The 18803-nt window shown below is 42.3% G+C and overlaps 1 protein-coding gene and 1 long non-coding RNA gene across 2 annotated transcripts in view; one reads left to right on the forward strand and one right to left on the reverse strand.

Moving 5' to 3' along the window:
- Window positions 1-9043, forward strand: part of LOC102934321 (fructose-1,6-bisphosphatase isozyme 2) — a 36294-nt gene extending 27251 nt beyond the window's left edge. Inside the window, exons 6-7 of the mRNA XM_007056022.4 lie at window positions 3300-3419; window positions 8319-9043. Coding sequence (XP_007056084.1) covers window positions 3300-3419; window positions 8319-8513 — 315 coding nt within the window. The 3' untranslated portion in view covers window positions 8514-9043. The remainder of the gene's footprint in view (window positions 1-3299; window positions 3420-8318) is intronic.
- LOC122465898 lies at window positions 1540-18450 on the reverse strand. Its single transcript, XR_006291033.1, has 3 exons — window positions 17885-18450; window positions 16980-17081; window positions 1540-1807 (listed from the first exon to the last, which is right to left on the reverse strand). It is a non-coding gene; the product is annotated as an uncharacterized LOC122465898 (long non-coding RNA).
- Window positions 18451-18803: the final 353 nt, after the last annotated feature.

Raw genomic sequence — 18803 nt, forward strand, 5'->3', positions numbered from 1 at the left:
AGAAAACCTAGGGGCAGTTCAGCATGACCAACAGTTCCTCAGGAAAGGCCCAAGCCATTATGGTGCCAGTACTTCCACTCGAAGAGAGGCCTTTCTTCATCCCTGCTGCAGGGTTTGGGCTCCAGAGAGCCTCCTAAAAAAATAACGGAAAAAACAGGCAGCTTCTGCCCATACAATCTTTTCAGGCTGTATTAGCTTGAAGTTGAAGCAAACAAGATGTAGGGCCTAATTCAGAAAAGCAGCCTGCAATGTTGCACATGCAAATAATTGTAGGCGCAATTTCTCAGGCATAAATGCAAAGGCTTTTAGACATCTTGCTACTTGACTGAGCCTGCAAATCAGGTTATTAGACAGTTAGATGCCAAAAAATGCACTCATACAGATGCAGATACAAAATGCAAATATAAAATCAAAAACTAAGATAAAAATGAAGGTCCTGGGCAATACCAAGTTTGGAGGCAGGGGAGGAGGCTGAAGGAAAAATTGTCTACTGTTTCTCAAAGATTCCTAAATGAAACATAGAACATTGCTTCAAAAAGGACATTATATTTGCCTCTGTGCACGTTTTTATTCTTTGCTAGGCCATATTAGTAACTAAGTTAGTTAACTAATTATTTCAATTACCTTTCATTTTCCTGTCCCATTGATCTCTATTACCCCTTTTCTCTTTTCAGTTCCACCACAGCATCTCACCTTCCTTTAGAAGGGCACACTTCTTGCTTCAAAGTCAAATGCAAGGGCCCTTGACCAATCCCTCTCTTCTGGAATGTGACTACTCTCCATGGCAACGGTGCGGGGATGCAGGGAGGGAGGAAAAGTCCAGAGTAAACCTAAATCTCTTGTTAACCATCACAAAACCTCTGTCTGCTACTCAAGCTTGAATAGCAAGCTGCCATCTGAAGAGCTTCCTGTAGTGTGTGTAAAGGAGTAGGCTGATTCTAACATGCCCTCCACTATGGGCAGTGTTATGGAGGAAACAAGTTTTGTACATAGAAGAGAGCTAGGGAAACCAAATTTTACTTTAAGCCAGAGCTATGTCCCCCTTCCTAGGAGATCTACTTTCTAGCCGTGCATCTAACAATACCTCTGTAGAAGAAAACAGGTGCCACACAGATGAATAGATGAACAGAGGTTGAGGAGAAAGCTGATGTAATACTGTGGGAAAACGTTACACGACCTTCATGTTTTGAACCATTTTAATCCATTTGGTTTAAGCATAAGAGACTCGTAAATAGGGCCCTGTGAAAATCGTGATTTCATGGACTGCTTGGAAATAGAAAAATTAGCTAATACTACAGTTTTTCCAACAGTGGGGAGGCAGAAGTGGGCATCTGTGCAAGTGACGGTCTGATGCTTGGTGTGGCTCACAGCCCATGGCAGCATCATGTCAGAGCAGCAGTTTGGGTGGGGGACTTGGCATCCAGTTTTCTGTGAGGCACAGTAGCCAGCACTGCTGCCTCTTGTAATACATACTGTGGGCTGCACCGAGTGTGAGGCTGGCATGCACGGATGCCTGCTTCCGCCACCCCACTGTTGAAAATATCGAAGCAGTTTGGGGGGGTGGGGGAAGGGGGGTACTCAGTGGTCATGCATATGCTGCTGGAATCTTGGAAATCTCTCCCTCTCATTAGGACCCACTGAGCCAATATCAAATGCTCTCCAGGTGCACATACAAACTAGGCATTTCTGAGAGTCTAGTCAAAGGAAAAAATTTATTTCACTGGCATTCATGTCTCTGTTATCTTTGTCTGAGAGGGAAATCTGGGCATTGTTCCAGCCATCATGCAGCATACATTAGCTTTCTCATCTGAAAGAGAAATATACGAGATATTCAACTGCAGCTGTGAGAATGGCAGGCTGTATCATAAGGGATCAAACAAGAAGTAAAACTTGAAAACTAAAGTGAACACTGAATGTACACCTGCTAGTGTCTTTTTCCTAAAGGGAAGTCAAAAGGTTTGCTTCTATCTGTTTGCCAGGTCCTTGTGATGCAGATGACAACTGCACTAAAATGAAGCAATTTCTATTATTTGTAGCATGATCATGCTTTCAGCTGCGTCTGTATCAGTTATGTTTCTATCATGGTAGGAAACAACCAAACCCTGATAGAGGAAGCAGAATTCCCAGCTGTCCTTCCTATTCCCATATACTGTACTTATGATCATCACATAACTCAGATAACTCAAACACACTAGTGGAATGTGGTCCTCTATGTCCTAATACACAAAAATTTCTTCTTCTTAAAAAGGACATTATTAAGGTTGCAAAGTCAAGCACCCAAAAGTTAGAATAGAATCCTGGCATTTCCTATTCTTTTAAGGCTGCCTGTGCAGAATTTGGCTCCCTGGTGCTTATGGATTGTGATATAGTCTTTAAATTACTTGATCACGTACTATTTTTAACAACAGGACCACTTACCCCATTCAGTACACAGGATGGACCTGGCTCTGGGGATGAATAAGGATTGTGCAATGAAGGAGATTTGTCTGTAAAACCCCTGCCTCATTTCTTGCAGAAGTTGGAAGGTGTATACTGATAGAGGCGGGGATCAGAGGTGATGCACTGGGGGAGCACATGTCCCCCAGATTTTAAATAGGCACTGTCAAGTTTGATAGGCATACATTTTCTTACTTCTCTCCCAAAAATGACATTTTCTGTGATAAACTGCCTTCCAAAAAGCTAAAAGCAAACAAAACCATACTCTCAAATAATCCTCAGTTTCTCAACTAATCTCCAGAATAAGTCTGCAACAATCCTAAAATCATAGCACCTATTTGGGAGCAAAACAAGAAGAATCCTTAGGGTGTAGCAGAAGGATAGATCCCCCTTGCTCTGCTCTTCCTGAATCTCCATCCTTGGAAGCACCTAACTACACCCATTTTTCTGATCACATGAGGAAGCAAGGTTATCACCAGTCTCAGTCCATGTTGGCTCTCAAGACAGAGCAAGCAGGGAAAGTGGAAAGATGGCATGAGGTTCTCATGTACTCAAATTGCACACACGTGTGATGCCACAAAGTTACCATGAGTGGCTCATACTACCCAGGGAGAGTTTAAAAACTGCTGCAGCTACTTTGGGGTTGCATGGACATTATTACATTTTACAAGAGACTATCCTTTTGAGAAAGGGTGTGTCAAACTGTAGGCTTGCCAACATTTAGAGTGTCCCATAGGTGGTCAGGAATTTTGATTTCTGCCTTGTAACAAAATGAAGAGGGCAATGATACATTGCAGTTTTGCCAGCTACCCAGCTTGGCAGATATAACAGCTTTAGCTTCAAAGTCTCCATCTGTTTTACAGGATGGCAGTGCACCCTATGGCTCTAGATATGTGGGCTCGATGGTGGCTGATGTTCATCGCACCCTGATGTATGGTGGGATATTCATGTACCCAGCTAACCAGAAGAGTCCTAAGGGAAAGGTAAACTGTTTGTCTTCTGAACTTACTGTACCTAATACCACTGTTTTTCCAGAGTGTGTCAGAATGGTTCTAATTTATGCACAATGGCTTAAATATAGCTTTTCTTGAGCTGGTTTGGGAGTATATTAAGGGACACTAAGGTCAAAGTTTTTACAAATTAGATTTGGCCCAACTCAACAATGGTCCCATATAACATACTTCTGACTTTTCAGAGTCATCCCACTTATTTTTGTGTTTTCAAACCAATCGTGTTACAAACTATGCACACATCCTTCAGTGGAGCCAACTTTTGATTCACAGTCTCCAATGAGGATTGAACCTGGAACACAGCACTGAACACACAGGCCTCTACCATTTGACCTAAAAATAGTTTTTTTACTTGGTAGTGAGGATCAAGCAGTTATAGTAACTGGAGCCAACCACTAGAGTGAAACATCACAATGGCTCCCCTGGGAAAGTATTCAAAATAGTGTAGGACTTAGGACTTGTCTACAAGCTGGAGTAATGGCAGGGGTGGAACTTGTAAAGCACACTAACCTCTTGCACATTAATTGGTCCATATAGATTCTGCTGATTCACCTTCATGTACTGCTATTTGAAATAGTACTACATTAAAAAGCACTAGGGAATCTAGTATGGACCACCAATATCCACACAGACCAATTAATGTGCAACATATTAGTGCCTTTTAGATATCACACCCCCCATAAAGCACATTACACCACCATGTAGACAAGGCCTGAGGCTCATAGTACATAGACTGGGTCTGCTATACTGACTCCGCGGCCTTGTCCTCACTGAATAACACTGTGCTACCAGAAATCATGTTTAAATATAGCTGAGCTAGAAAGCACTGTTTCCTTGACCGGTGTGGACAAATATATTTTGTCCCACAGAATTAGCCAAGCTGTCATCATGATGATTATAATCTGTCCAACTATACAAACCACCTTGGGACAGGGGACTAAAAACTCATCTGAAGAGGCCAATCAATAAGTCCTTGTTGAAAAAGAGGAATTGATGGAAGTAGGGAAATAGCTGGGTTCTCACCATGGTGGCACTGCAGGAATCCCCTCATTATGTAATGATTTTCAAGACTGGTTTTTAAGCCATTCCAGGTAATGTGATTCCTGGGGCAGATTTGCTCAGAATGTTTGAGTGTTAAAGGCCTTCTGGCAGGGACTGGCCATTTATTACAGAATTTGCGAGGTGGTCATGTGTGAGAGAGAACCAGCTTTACAGATTTTCTTTTTCAGGTTAAGTCTTTATATTTGGAAATTATATAAAGCAGCTGTGAAGTGAATGAGCTAGGAGACAGGAAAAAAGGGACATCCTGAAGGTACTGGCAGGCATATACCGAGAGGCAGCGTATACCATACATTGTGAAATACATACTGTGCTCTAGACCTCTGAGCAAAGGGTATGTGTATGTGGGGTCTTCATTTTACCTGAACAGCTGTGCCAGATACTATAAAAAAATATGCTGAATCTTTACTTTGTGCTCCTTTTTGGAAGGCAATAGCAGTTTCAAGGTGATTTCATTTCACAGCTTTAGAGAAAGCAAGGAACAAATATGGAATTAAAGGGTTTACACATGTAAATTAGCCTCTAGTAGCTAATGGTTGACTTGGATTGTGTTGCCATGGAGGAGAGGGAGAGGTGACAATTAGCTCAAGGCTTTCATTCAGGAAGCCTGGGTGCACTGTGAAGGTGATGTATTTAGGTGCTGGAACGAGAATTTTGGAGGCACTGTTTTCTCAGTCAGCTTCCAAGATTTCGGTTTTTAATACTGGGGGGGCAGGGGAGGTTGCTTTTAATGGCTATACTATAAAAAAAATTAAGGGGCTGTCACTTTCAGTTAAGAGTGAAAAGGGCTTGTAATTTGAGGTAAAGGATCACCACCACTTTTTCTAGACTTGTGTTGTCTTCAGCATGTAGGTTTGTACATACTGACCAATTCATCCAAAGTCACAGCTGTTCCGGTTGGAAAGACTGTACCATGGCGACTGTTACCCAGTCATCCTCCTTTACCCCGTGAACATCCCCAATGCATAGGCAGGGTGCTGAGAGAGCAAATTTGTGGCGTTGTACCTGGGATGGATTTGCGCCATGGATTTTGGAGCTGAAGTGCATGATGGGCATGCTAAATGAACAGGCTAGTATAGCACAAAGGCCACTCCCTACAGGTCAAAATAAAAACAAGAGTGTAAAGTGCTCAATATATACAATGAGAGTTAATATTTGTCTCTCATATTGAAACAAACAGTATCAACCTATTTGAAGATGCTGTTTTTAAACTGGAAATGTTAACCAAATTTTTTTTTTGGATCTGATGTTGACAATGCTCTAATGAATTAGAGAACGTTAGTTCATTCAAAGGAGGGAGGCTTGGATGAGGTCAGCTTTTCGAACAAAAGCAAGAAGTATGCTTTTGACCTGGACATGGTGGTGAATGAGGACAGACACACGGATGGATTTTAGGCAGCAGACCACAACTTTATTAAACCCAACACAGGGGAGGGGCACTATCTGCCCTGTCACCCAGGCTCTTACTTAACTGCCTGTACGTAATTCCAGTGCGAGGTTAAAGCCTCTGCCATATAACCCGACACTCAGGGTAGACTCAGCTTCCTCTTCTGAATCCTACCACCCACCACCCCCAGCCCCTTGTGAGGGCGACAGAGGGTACCAAAACGGGAGGACTTTAGCCTGTGTAGGACACAGGGTCCTAGTCTATCCCATGAGCACAAGGCCCATCAGCAAATTCCCAGAACCGTTCCTTTTAATTACACTAGAAACCAGCCACAAGTTGCAATAAACTAACATCCCTACCAAATACTACCACAGATTACTAAATCCTATTCCTATTTAGCCTAACTGTGCCTCCAGGATGCTGTGAGGAAGGCAAAACAAAAACAAAACCCCCCAAACTGGACTATGACAATTTGGCCACAATGGGAAGAAAAAATTCCTTTTTGACTCCAAAACAGGTGATTGGTCAGACCTGTAGTATCTGTAAAACACAGCTCCTAAACTAAGGCTACAGAGGGTGGAGGTGGCAGGGGTTTCTGAAATAGAGCAAAAAGAGGCTCCTCAAGGCCTGGCCTGGCCTGGGATTTAATATTAATGAAAGGGGAGAGCAAAGGACCAATCAGTTCCCTTCCTCTCCTGGTTGGCTAATGAATTAATAGAGACTCGGGGGGGGGGGGGGCACCCCTGCATCCCCCCCCCTCCCCCAGCTAATGCCTGCTCTCCTTCCCCTTTCTACTGGTTCTATCCCAATCACTGCTGGTCCCATCTAGTTTTCCACCTGTTGAGGCGGATGGATGGCATTCTTAAGGTTTACAGTCACACCAAAGCAGTGACAAACCCCACATGATTCTGCAGTGACTCCACTGCTGCTTTGTGGCAGGTTTTCTTTTTCAAATTGACCGTGCCATAAAGAAAATACAAAGGCCATTGCCCCAAGTTACTTGTTAGCTGGACATTGGGTACTTAGAGTGGCATTTAAACAAACTTTAAATATAAGTCAGAAATAAAGTTAATGTTATGTACATTGCTTAGGTGTATGAAATCCCTGGTTTTACTGCAAACAGGGTGATCACAGAAATTATTACATGGTTGATTGCATTCCATTACACACCTCGATTTCCCCAGAGCACATTATGTTTTCGGGAGGGTGCTTTACATTTGTATAGGCTCAATACCTAACAAGCCTGTAAGATACGAAAGTATTATTATCTCTAGTCTGCAGATGGAGACCTGAGGCACAGAAGGAAGAAATAAGTGTTTTATCCAAGCAGATCCCCCAAAACCAAGTCCATTAACTGAAACTTGTTAAATCACCAGCCTTTCATTCCCCTTTACATACTGTAGTTTTTTCAGCGGCGTTGGAACAATTTTTATAGTGGGGGTACTGAGTGCCATTGAACCAAACTGTAAACCCTGTATATGATGGAAACCACTTCAAGCCAGGGGGCGCTGCCACATCCCCATCCCCCTAGTTCCAGCACCTTGGAGTTTTTTGACATGGCCCAAATGTATTTGCTTTCAAACTGGAACATTTTTATGATGATGTCTGAAAATCTAGGCTGAAATTTCTGTTAACATTAATAGGTATTGGGGGCCTAATTCCCCTCACACTAAACTGAAAATACGTTTCTAAAATAACCATAGTTACTTGGAAAAATTGAGTTAGTGTCTGCATGAACTCCGCTCACTGTAACAGGTTTAGCCACAGTTGTACAGTCAACTCCTGAAACTTGAGAATGTCAGCATCAGGTTTCAGACTCCAAAATATCCTGAGCAAACAAAACTGTCCAAGCTTCAAGATAACAAACAAGGCCTGTGGGAAGGAGTCACCTTTGCTAGTTCAACCACTTCACTGCAGCTTGCAGCCTCAAGAACCTGGTTAGTCAGGCGAAACCTATTGCCAGTGCTGTCCCACCTACAGTATACCTGAGCTCTGAAATGCTAAAATTCCACTGGAATATTGATACTTCAGTGCAATGTCACTGCATTCTTCTACAGCTTCTGCAGAAGCTGCAATGGAAGCCAGAAGAGAAAGTTTTAAAAATCTCACAATGGGAGATGGGAACATGACACAATATGATACTTATAGTGGGGACGTTATTGTTAAAGAAACCCTGAAAGAAGGTTGAATAAAGAGAGGCTGTAAAAGAGACAGAGTTGAAGAACACAGTGGTTAAAACACTGGCAGATGGTCTACACCAGAGCTCCCATCATTGCTAACCCCAGTGGAACTGTGGTAGATTCTCTAGTGGGCGATTTGCAGAAGCTTGCCAAGATCACAAAGGGAAGGTCAACAGTTTTAAGTTCTGAGAAGCGCTTTGTTGTTATTTCCCCCCAAATAGTCCTGTGTTTTGTCTTTTCTTACAGCTCCGGCTTCTTTATGAGTGCAACCCCATGGCTTTTATCATTGAGCAGGCTGGTGGGATGGCTACCACAGGGACTGAGCCAGTGCTGGATGTGAAGCCTGAGTCTATTCACCAGAGAGTGCCATTGATTCTTGGTTCCCCGGATGATGTGCAGGAATACCTCGCTTGTGTGCAGAAACACCAGAAAAGCAGCTAATGGCATTCACACACCAGATGTTCCTCCCGCACCTGCTACATTACTTTCCAGAAAGAGAAGCAATCAGAAGACTTTGGTTTCTGGGATATTAGTTCCCCCTTTCACTGACAAATAGAAATAGTGAAGACTGTTCCTGAAGGTTTTAATTCCCCTGGAATACAAGTGCAAAAATTTGTTAGTCTCAATTTCTGTAGTACAAGAGTAAAAGCAAAGTCCTAATTTTAAGACTAACAGTAGCTACTTGCTTAATACTAACAAAGGAAGTGAATTGTTTGGGTTACACTCTATTTGATCTAAGCGAGGTGTCTGATAATGCAGTGGCTGGCATTCTTTGAGACAAAGCATTTTTATGTCAACATTCAAGATTTCATTTAGAGATGGTGTATCTGTTGGAGGTTTCGTTGGAGACAATTATTATTTTGTCAGTCCTCATACTACCACTAGTCTTGTGATCTGAGTGTGTTTATGTTCCAAATAATATTTGCCTTGGGTAATTATTAAATATTAAAATTGAATTAACTTTCCTTGGGAATGGAAGAATGCTTGATATGGTGCTTGAAATCATTTCCACTTCCCTTCTGTCCAGAGTCCCATGTAATTTCACACAAGCTATTACTACACAGCAACTGCAACATCTCAACTCTCCTTCTTTATGAAAGATTTCTCATGTCAGATTTATACTTACTTTTACCCCTCCAGCCATACCTGGCGTGGTCTTTATCTATCCCAGCTAATTCTAGTACATCCATCACCTTGATATCCAGGTGCCCGTCTCATGTGTATCAACGTAAATTATTGCCTTGCACATGTATTATCATGACACTGACTGTACTACATTTCATCTTAAGAGTCTGGATCTACCTTTTTCTTCTCATCCCTCATTTTGACTTTTTGTCCACATTTAGACCATTGCAAGTGGAAAGTTATACTCAACGAGTTCACTTACATGTGCATGAGTAAAGTAAATGTAATACCTCCATTTGTAAAGTGGCACGAGCTATTACTCTTAAATAGAGAGCCCTGCATGGATACAAAATTTGTATCCACATCTGATCTGCAATCCACAAAAATGATCCGTGGACCCAACATGGGTTTAGTTCCAGTGGCACTGGAACACTTTTTGGAGTGGGGATGATGAGCTGCACCCCTCTTACCACTGTCCACACCCCTCACTGCTCCCTAGAGCTGGGGCCAGGAGTAGGACCATGGCTCTGGGAGAGTGTGTGTGTGGGAGATGTCAACAGGGATAAGGCATCCAGGATCATGGATGCAGGGCCAGCAGCCAGGCGAGACCCTGGAGACGACAGTGGAGCCCCCGGGCTCCCAGTGGCTGGGACCCCGCATGCAGAGCTGGCGGCCAGGACGCCATGGCTGAGCGGGACCCTGGGCCGGCAGCGAGCCCCCAGGCAGTAGCAGGGCTGGCAGCCGGGACCCTGGGCGACAGGGGCATGGGGCCGGGACCCCAGGTGGCAGGTGCGCGGGGCCAGCGGCTGGGACCCTGGGCACAAAACCTGGGGGTGCTGCAGCACACCCCTACTTCCCACGCCTATGTTTAGTTCACAGACTCAATTAATAAGCAGCTATCAGCCCTAGCTCATCTACTGCTCAATTACTTTAAGGTGCAGTATCACCCTACAACACAAAAATCCAGAGGACAGCAGCTATAGATGCCTCCCCCCTGCATTCCAGATGAGAACAGTTACTAAGGCAGGATTCATCCTTTTTCGTCAGTCCTAAACAAGCTATGCACATCTTCTATTCAACATGAAGGGAGACAATTATTAAAACTGCCTGTGATTGTTTGATGGTGCTACTATGCCTCTATAAGCTGCAATTTTCAGATCCTCAGATCTCAGCCAAATCAAAATGTATTTTCATCAGGACATTGAAAGGTCTCTCTCCATCTTATGGACCATTTCAATGCCAAATTTGAATTTTCTATTGCCACACACTTCAACACTGGGACTGTTTGAAAAACGTTACAAAAATGTTTTCTAGTGGGAAAAGTATTATTTTGGGGCTGGCCTTTTTTCTCAAAGATGGCTTAACTGTTTATCCTGGAACTATGAACAATTTCCCTTTGGCTAGAATCTAGGGCTTGAAAAATGAGATTTAGAATGGAAATGTTTTAACCACTTTAATTACGTAAGCCACTGTCACTTCAGCTAGAAGTGCAATTGATCCTCTTTATAACTGTAACCTTCAAAGCTATACTATATTCAACAAAAGTAGCTATATAACAAAAGTAGAGGAGAAAAGGGGTCTGTAGAAAACAGACACATTCACATCCCTAGTCTTACCACATTTCAGGACTGTTACCTTGTTACTGCTGCAGCTGAAAGCTGCATTTTAAAACAAAGACTCCACTCTGCCCCCCCCCCCGCCCCTTTTTTTAATACCATTGAGTCGTCTTCTACTATTGCAGTGGAAACAACCTTGGCTCAACATCTATACCATGTACTTGGTTGCTCCAACTTCTCTTCCTTATCTGCCTTCCCCCTCCTCACCACCAACTCTGGAGCACCCTAAGCAGTGTTTAATTCTATGAGATATAAGAGGGGCAAGTAGCCAGAGAGAACTGAGAAATCGCCATGACAGCATTAAGGTTATAACCAAGGCGGCCTTAAGGTGAAGCATATTAGATTTATAATGTAATTATACACTAATTTAGAACATTGTTATTCACTGGAATACTATGAAATCTCACTAGCCAAATTGGCTTCCATTTCCAGCGAGCACTGACTTATGTAAAAAGCTCTATTCGTCATTGCATTGGAACATCTAGCTGTCTTCTTCGCCTGCTGAATTATTCTCTTGCAGTTTTAAAAAATAAAATTAAACAAAAGAAACAAAAACAACTGCAAGTACAAAAACTGTGTGTACTGATTTAACTATATTGGGTTAGAAACCAATATAATATCACAGTACAGCCTGCTAGTGCAAATTCAATTATACCAGTGTACAGGTGCTTATATTGATATACCCAAATAAACTCTACTGATATAAGCACCTTCATACCAGTATAACTGAATTCATACTTGGGGTTGCACTGATTTACCAATATAGTTAAATTGTTACAAAAACTGTGCAGATCACATCTTAACTTCTCTAAATTCTTTGCCACATACCATATTCATGCTACCAGCTTCTTCCACTGGAGGATCCAATGCTGGACAATGGACTTTATAAGCTCTTAACTTCCAGTCTTGTAGCAATTATTAGGTGATAAAGCCCACAATTTGTGGATTATTGTTTAACTGGTAACAGACAGAGATTGAGACCTTGTCTGTATTTGGGATTTGCCCCAATTCAACAACTGGTAGCTGCACTAATGCAAATCCCATGTGTAGATAAAAAAAACAAACCTCTGATTTTCACTGGTGTAAATTCTTGCTTTCCTTGTCTACATTTAGGATTTGAACTGGTGCAGCTACTCTCTCTCTCTAGTTTTTATATGTTCCTTGTTACTCTAGTACCTTAGCACTTCACAGTCTTTAATATGTCCATCATCACAACATCCCACTAGATAGGGAAGTGTTATTATCCCTATTTTGGGGAACTGAGATTAAACTGAGATGGGGAATTTAGATTAAAAATTAGAAATTAAGCCTTGGAGGCCAGTTGTTAGCACCCTTATTACTGAACTCTCCTTCCTCTACATTGGTGACTAGCCATCAGTTGCTGGAACCAGGGCAGATTCCCAATGCAGACAAAGCTTCAGCTGGTGAAATTGTTCTGAGGTAGATTCAAAAAGTCAAAAATACTGGCTGATTAGGTTATGCCACATGCATAGATCCCAGAGATAGAAAACTAAAGGACTTGTAAATAACAGACTATTTCTGAAGCATGGGCACACGAGACCAAGAGAATTATCAGTGACAATAGTGGGACCTAGGGATAAACTGAGGGGTATCGCCATACCATGTCCTCACTGCTGCAGGGGACAGGATGGAAGGAGGAGTGTGCAGATTTGGGATGCTGGAGCAACAGGGATCCATTCTTTACTCTCGCAGGAATCTCCTCTAAACAATGAGCTGGGAGACAAGATCCTTCTTAAACCACTGGGTACGTAGGTCAACAACACGTCAGATTTGAGTTTGGAATTGAAAGTATCCCTTTCTAACAAAATACAAATTCAGACGTTGTCCTGAGAGTTATTTTGAGAGAACACAAACCATGCACTCTGGCTGAGACAACGTCTACAGTGCTGCAGTCGAGCTGCTGTAGAGCCGTATTGTAGATGCTTTCTACACTGCTAGGTGTTTTTCCATCAGTGTAGTAAATCCACCTCTCCAAGCAGTGGTATCTAGGTCAGTGGAAGAACTCTTTTGTTGACCTTGCAGTGTCTACACCAGAGGTTAGGTCAGCTTAACTACATCACCCACGGAGTGAATTTTTCACATCCCTGAGCAACTTAGCTAGGTCAATCTAAAATTAAAGGGTAGATCAGGTCTGAGAATGCAGGTAGTCTGTGTTGCATGTAACTCCACAAGAGTCCTGATATCACTGGGCCACAACCTCTTATCCATGGCTGGTTGCCAGGATGTGAGAGTGCATCAGACAGCTGAGGAAACTCAGACATGGTCTTTATAAATAAAGCGTCAGAGAGACCACATTTAGCAATTGAAACCCAATCAAATAGGGACATGCAGCCTTATTCAAGGCTGCCAGGAAAAATTGGAAACCCATTTGTTATATACAGTAAACACTTTTTTTGCTGATCATATTTGTTAGCTCTGTCCATTTGGCACTGTCAAGCGATCAAGCTTTTTCAGCAAACAGAAGCATTGTATTCCAGCTCACTCACCTATCAACATGACACAATAGGTAAAGCTTTGACACTTGCAACTACCAGCTTCAAGTAACAAACTCAGAAAATGTCTACAGTTAAGACATTTACTTGAAGATGCACTTGTACATTTATCCCTATTGCTATATTTCTTTGTCCTTTTAAATTTAATATATTTAGAAAACAGAGTCCAGCTGCAACAAATATCTGCTATAGTTTTGGGAACAACATGCAAAAATCAAGATTTGTTATATTGTAGCTGGGATCCGATGTGTGGTTGGTTTGTTTTTTTAAGCTGCTTTTTTACTGTTGTCCAACTTAATTCGAAGAGAGAATTTCAGTACATGTTAGAACCTATTTCAGGAGTAAAACAAGAAAACTATTTGAACACTTTGATATTTGAGAATCTGAAAATACCCCTGATTAAGCAAAAGAGAGCAAATTTCTCTGAGTGGATAATACTTCTCCAGCAAGGGAAGGATTATCTTGTGGCTAAATCACAGGACTAGGAATCAGAAGATGTGGGTTCTATTTGAGAAACATGAGATTCTCAGACAATTTTGCTGCCAGAAACCTTCACAGTCTATTCACACACTGCTGCTGTTTATCCCAGCTCTGCAGAAAACTGTCTTCAGCTGGACAACAGCAGTAGCAGAGAACAAACATTACTATCTATCAGCCTATTCATTTCAGTGAGCCGTTAAAGTCAAAGCCTAGTTGGAAGCATTTAAATGCTGGCACTATTAGTCAAACGTAATCGGGTTAGGATTTGAAGAAAAAACTACTGAAGTGGAGGCACATTTTAGAACATTGGGTTTAGAAATATACCCTGATGCAACCCCACTGGAGCCCTGGGCTGTGTTATATTTTTCATTGATTTCCCTGGGGATAGCCATGGCCAGATAGCCAGCAATGGACTCCAGGGAATGTCTGTATTGCATTATAAACCCTAGGCTTGTGGACTCAATGTTTACAAGCCCGCACTTGAACATCCACACTGCATTGTAAACCTGGGTATAGGATTGCTGGATCTGGGTCTCAAAGCCATGCTAACACATCCATACTGCACTATCCCAGGGTCCGGGTTCTGCGTGCTTGCTGACCCGAGTCAGACGGATTTCTGTGTGGTTGGAAGTGGGGCTTGGGCTCAAACCTGAGTCAAAGCCTTGCTTAGTGTATCCAATGAAGTGAGATGTAGTTCACGAAAGCTTATGCTCAAATAAATTTGTTAGTCTCTAAGGTGCCACAAGTACTCCTTTTCTTTTAGTGTAAGTGTAGACATACCAGAGGCCATAGCTAAAACAGAGCCACAGGATCTCCATGCAAATAATTCTGGCCTCTCACAGAGCCCCAAGGATTTGCCAGATTTCAGGGCAAGATCCACAGCATTTTCCACAGGATGGGGGAAACTCTTGTCCCCTTACCTGACAATGAGGGGGATCTGCAAAAGGCACATCTACTTTGGGGAAATTTTCTAACTGGTTTCAAAACTGGTTCAGCTAAACCAATTAGACCCATAATGTTTACCTGTTTTAAGGAAGCCTGGTTTCAGTAAAAACAGATCAGGCTACCTTAAACCAGGTCTGTTATGGTCCTGTAGAGAGGCCCAGGAAGATTTCCTCCCTCCGAGACCCCCTGCTATGGGATTTCTCCCAGAGAAGGGGACAATCTGGCCCAAATTTAGCAAAGTTTTGTTTCACATTTCTTTTGAGACAAGACTGTTTCCTGGAACTCTTTTGCTAGCTCTGCCTATTCGGCACAATTTGTCAAAATGATTAATAAACATAACGAGGGTGTGAACAGGCTCAAACTAGATGGAGTCCATGAAAATTCAAGTCTACACAATATTAAGTGAAGCTAAACCTAAATGTTCTTGTCAGCTCCTTGCAGCTCACCAGTGGAACAGTTTATCACTTGAACAGAAGGCTCTTTGGTGGAGATAAAATACCCACTCAATTACTCATTCAGTTATGTGCCTGTTTGGGGAAGAATGCACTCAGCAGGCCTAATCCCATCCCGGGGCAGGATTGTGTGTGTCTCACTGATTCATTGTTAAACTCAAATGAACTGTCAGCACATGCCCTGGAAAGAGAGAAGTCAGTTTATCTCATACTGAAATGGAGGTCCTGATTGCTCTGTATGTCACATGTTTTTAAAAAACCTAACTCCAGGATGAACACAAACATGCTCCATTCACCTTGTGCACCTAGTTTAGAGTCATTCTATCAACATTTTGCCCTTTTAATTCTTTGGTTTCCTGTTTTGTTCCTGCCTTGACTGTTTCCTTTGGCTTTTAACCTCCCACTATTTGCTACCTCAACGTAAGAGAGAGTTGCTAAAATGAAATTACTGCAGAAATGTTAAATGAAAGGAAATGGGCCACTTTGCAAACTAGACTTTACATAAAATTTAAACTGTAGAAGAGAGAAAGTCAGCGGTTTTTAGGTAAAAATCCTATTAAAGTGATACTTTTAAAAGAACCTAGTAGCCTGCTGCGTCACCGGCAGCAAATTGCTTTACATCTTTGTGCCTGTTTCTCCTCCTACCCTTTGTCTGGCTTGTCTGTTTTGATTGCAGACTCTGATGCAGGTACTCTCTCCCTGTTTGTACAGTACCTAGCACAATGTGGATCTGATCTCAGTTGAGACAAATGCTAAATCAAACTCCTACTGAAGTGCTTTGGAGTTGCCTGTCTGCACCTTAGGGAACAATCAGAGCTTCTTTTGAAATACAGTGCTATATTTCATGAGAAATGTGGTCTAATGGTCTGTAAACACAACTCAAGAGGCAGGAACCAAAGGTTCCCTCAAGCCCTGTCTACACTAGAAAATTAGATTGGTTTAACTACGTTGGTTAGGGGTGTGAAAAATCCGTGTGAAAAATCCGCACCCCTAAGCAGTGTAGTTAAGCCTACCTAAATCGCTATGCAGGTAGCACTAGGTGGACAGAAAAATTCTTCTGTCTACCTCGCTACTGCTCTTGGGAAGGTGGATCACCTATGCCAATAGGAGAATCCCTCCCAACAGCATAGGTAGCATCTCCACTGAAACGCTGCAGCAGTACAACTGTGCCACTGTAACATTTTAAGTGTAGACAAGCCCTGATTTTCTGTAGGACCATGGGGAAATCACATGTCTCCTCTGCTTTGGTTTGCCCTGTTTAGCTATATTGCAGGTTGTTATGAGCTCTAATTAATGTATACAAATTGTTTTCAAGATGCAAAGAACAATAATAGCTCAGTGGTTTGAGCATTGGCCTGCTAAACCCAGGGTTGTGAGTTCAATCCTTGAGGGGGCCATTTAGGGATGTGGGGCAAAAATTGGGGATTGGTCCTGCTTTGAGCAGGGGGTTGGACTAGATGACCTCCTGAGGTCCCTTCCAACCCTGATATTCTATGATATGATTCTATGATAATAGAGAGATCACTATCAGCTGATTATCTCCTGCCAAATTAGTAGCACTGTCATATCTGTAGCTTGGAAGTCTTACCACCTGTACCAAGAGCACCTCTCAACCAACATTGTGCACTTGTGCTGGAAGAGTAATTTGTGATGTTACTTTAGCACAGCCTGAAACACTTCAACATAGGAACAGCAGGAATGCATAAAGGGAACTCAAACAGGACCTGTGGTTATAATAATTGCATTTCTGTAATAAATTTTGGTAGAACCCTTTACCTGTGCTGCCCAGGAGTTGTTCCAACGCAGGCAGTATCATTCTAAAAGCTCTCCCCATTGAAAGTCTTTTTTTCAGAAATCCCTTATAACTGAAAGTAATGCCTAGTAAAAGATTTAAAGAGTTCATCATCTAGATTTGTCAATTTGCTTTCAATCTTGTGACTAAAACTAACTGATGGAATATGAATTCACACCAGGGAGAGAAGCAGCAGCATTTAGAAATCTGTCTTGTGTAATTTAACAATCATTCATGACTCAGCAGCACCTGCCTGTCATTCTGAGGCCACCTGCACTGCATTTAGTTCATGGACTTTAAGCAAGAAACATAGCCCAGGGAAGTTCTAGGATTAATAACCAGCTGCAAGGAGAAGAGCTGATGCCCCATTTCAGCATTAATTACCCAGAGAAGGTCTCAGGCTGTGGTAATTATCAGTGTTCAAAGCCACTGTGTTTATTCAAAATGTTTTATTTGTTCCACTGCCCCTCCATCTGAAAACACACAGTATGAATGTTAAAACCACAACATATACAAAAGACTTTCTCTACTGCTCCTTAGACAGTCATTCCAGCCACCATGATACATAAACCAACAACAATAATTGTAATGGCTCCAAAGCTCACACAATGAAACCACTCTTACCACAGCTAGACTTTGTGTAAGAGCATACGGTAAACCAGCCTCCTCACTGGAAATAGCATATAAATCTAGTGATGGAGAGCCTCAAGACATAGAGTTCATTTCAGATAAGCTTCTGAAAGCCTTGAAGCTTATCTGAACTAGCCATACAGAAAAAGAACTACCCACCAAGAGAGCTGAGGACCCGACCTTCCCACATAACTCCCCTCCCCCAAATAGGCCCAGAGATAGACCTTCCTTCCAACATCACTCCCTCAATCAGTCTTACCTAGAGGTGTCTTCTAAGAAGGGTGGGGGAGAGGGAGCTCTCCCGCTTCATCTCTCACGGCTGATAAGTTAACACTCTCCAACATTTGTGACCACTGCTTCCCAGTTCAGAATGGTGTGTGGAAAAGAGTGCAGTTATGAGCCCTGTGTAGCCAATCCCCACAATACTCGGTGGTGTTCTTAAAACCCCAGCTCCTGCAGCCATTTCATTACTTAAGAATCTCAGGTTTCTTTCTTTTTTTTTTTCCCCCTCTCTCTTTTTTTGGGGGGGAGGGAGGTGTAAAAAAAGCAGGTTTCTGGACTTCATAGCTGCCAAGAAAAGCTTGAAAATATGAACCCCAAATGCTCAGAACCAGCAAGGCAAATGAGAAGAACCCAGTGTTTGTTATTATTTTATAAACTCCTTACTTTTAAGCCAGGCTCTTGATTTTTTAGGGCCTGACTCTTGAGGGCTGACAATACTGTTAAAGCACTCTAAACAGTTACCAAGGAAACAAAGGTTCATGACCCTTAGAAAAGTTAGTGACCTTTTTCCCCACTACTTGATACAGAAAGAACAAATAAAAGATAGTCACTACTGCTGTGAAAACAAGTTTCAAATGGCTTCTGCTGGCATTTCTGAACTCATGTGATGTGGTACACCAATCAGTGAGCCAGGGGAAATACCATGTGATTTCCATCATTTGACCAATCCCAGCCTGAAAGTGAAATTTTAATGCTCCAGGAAAAGATTGAAAATATTTACCATAACACAGTAAAATGTATGCTCACATTTGACAGAAAGAAATGTGCATGAAAACTGGTTCTTGGAAACTGCTCAATCTAAAGAAAAGGCAAATATCAAGCATCTTCTGGTTTAGGAGGCTATTTTGCCTAAACTCAGTTATCACACACCACAAGCCTCAGTCTGCAGTTCTGAG

Source organism: Chelonia mydas, chromosome 5, assembly GCF_015237465.2.
Source record: "Chelonia mydas isolate rCheMyd1 chromosome 5, rCheMyd1.pri.v2, whole genome shotgun sequence".
NCBI lineage: Eukaryota > Metazoa > Chordata > Testudines > Cheloniidae > Chelonia > Chelonia mydas.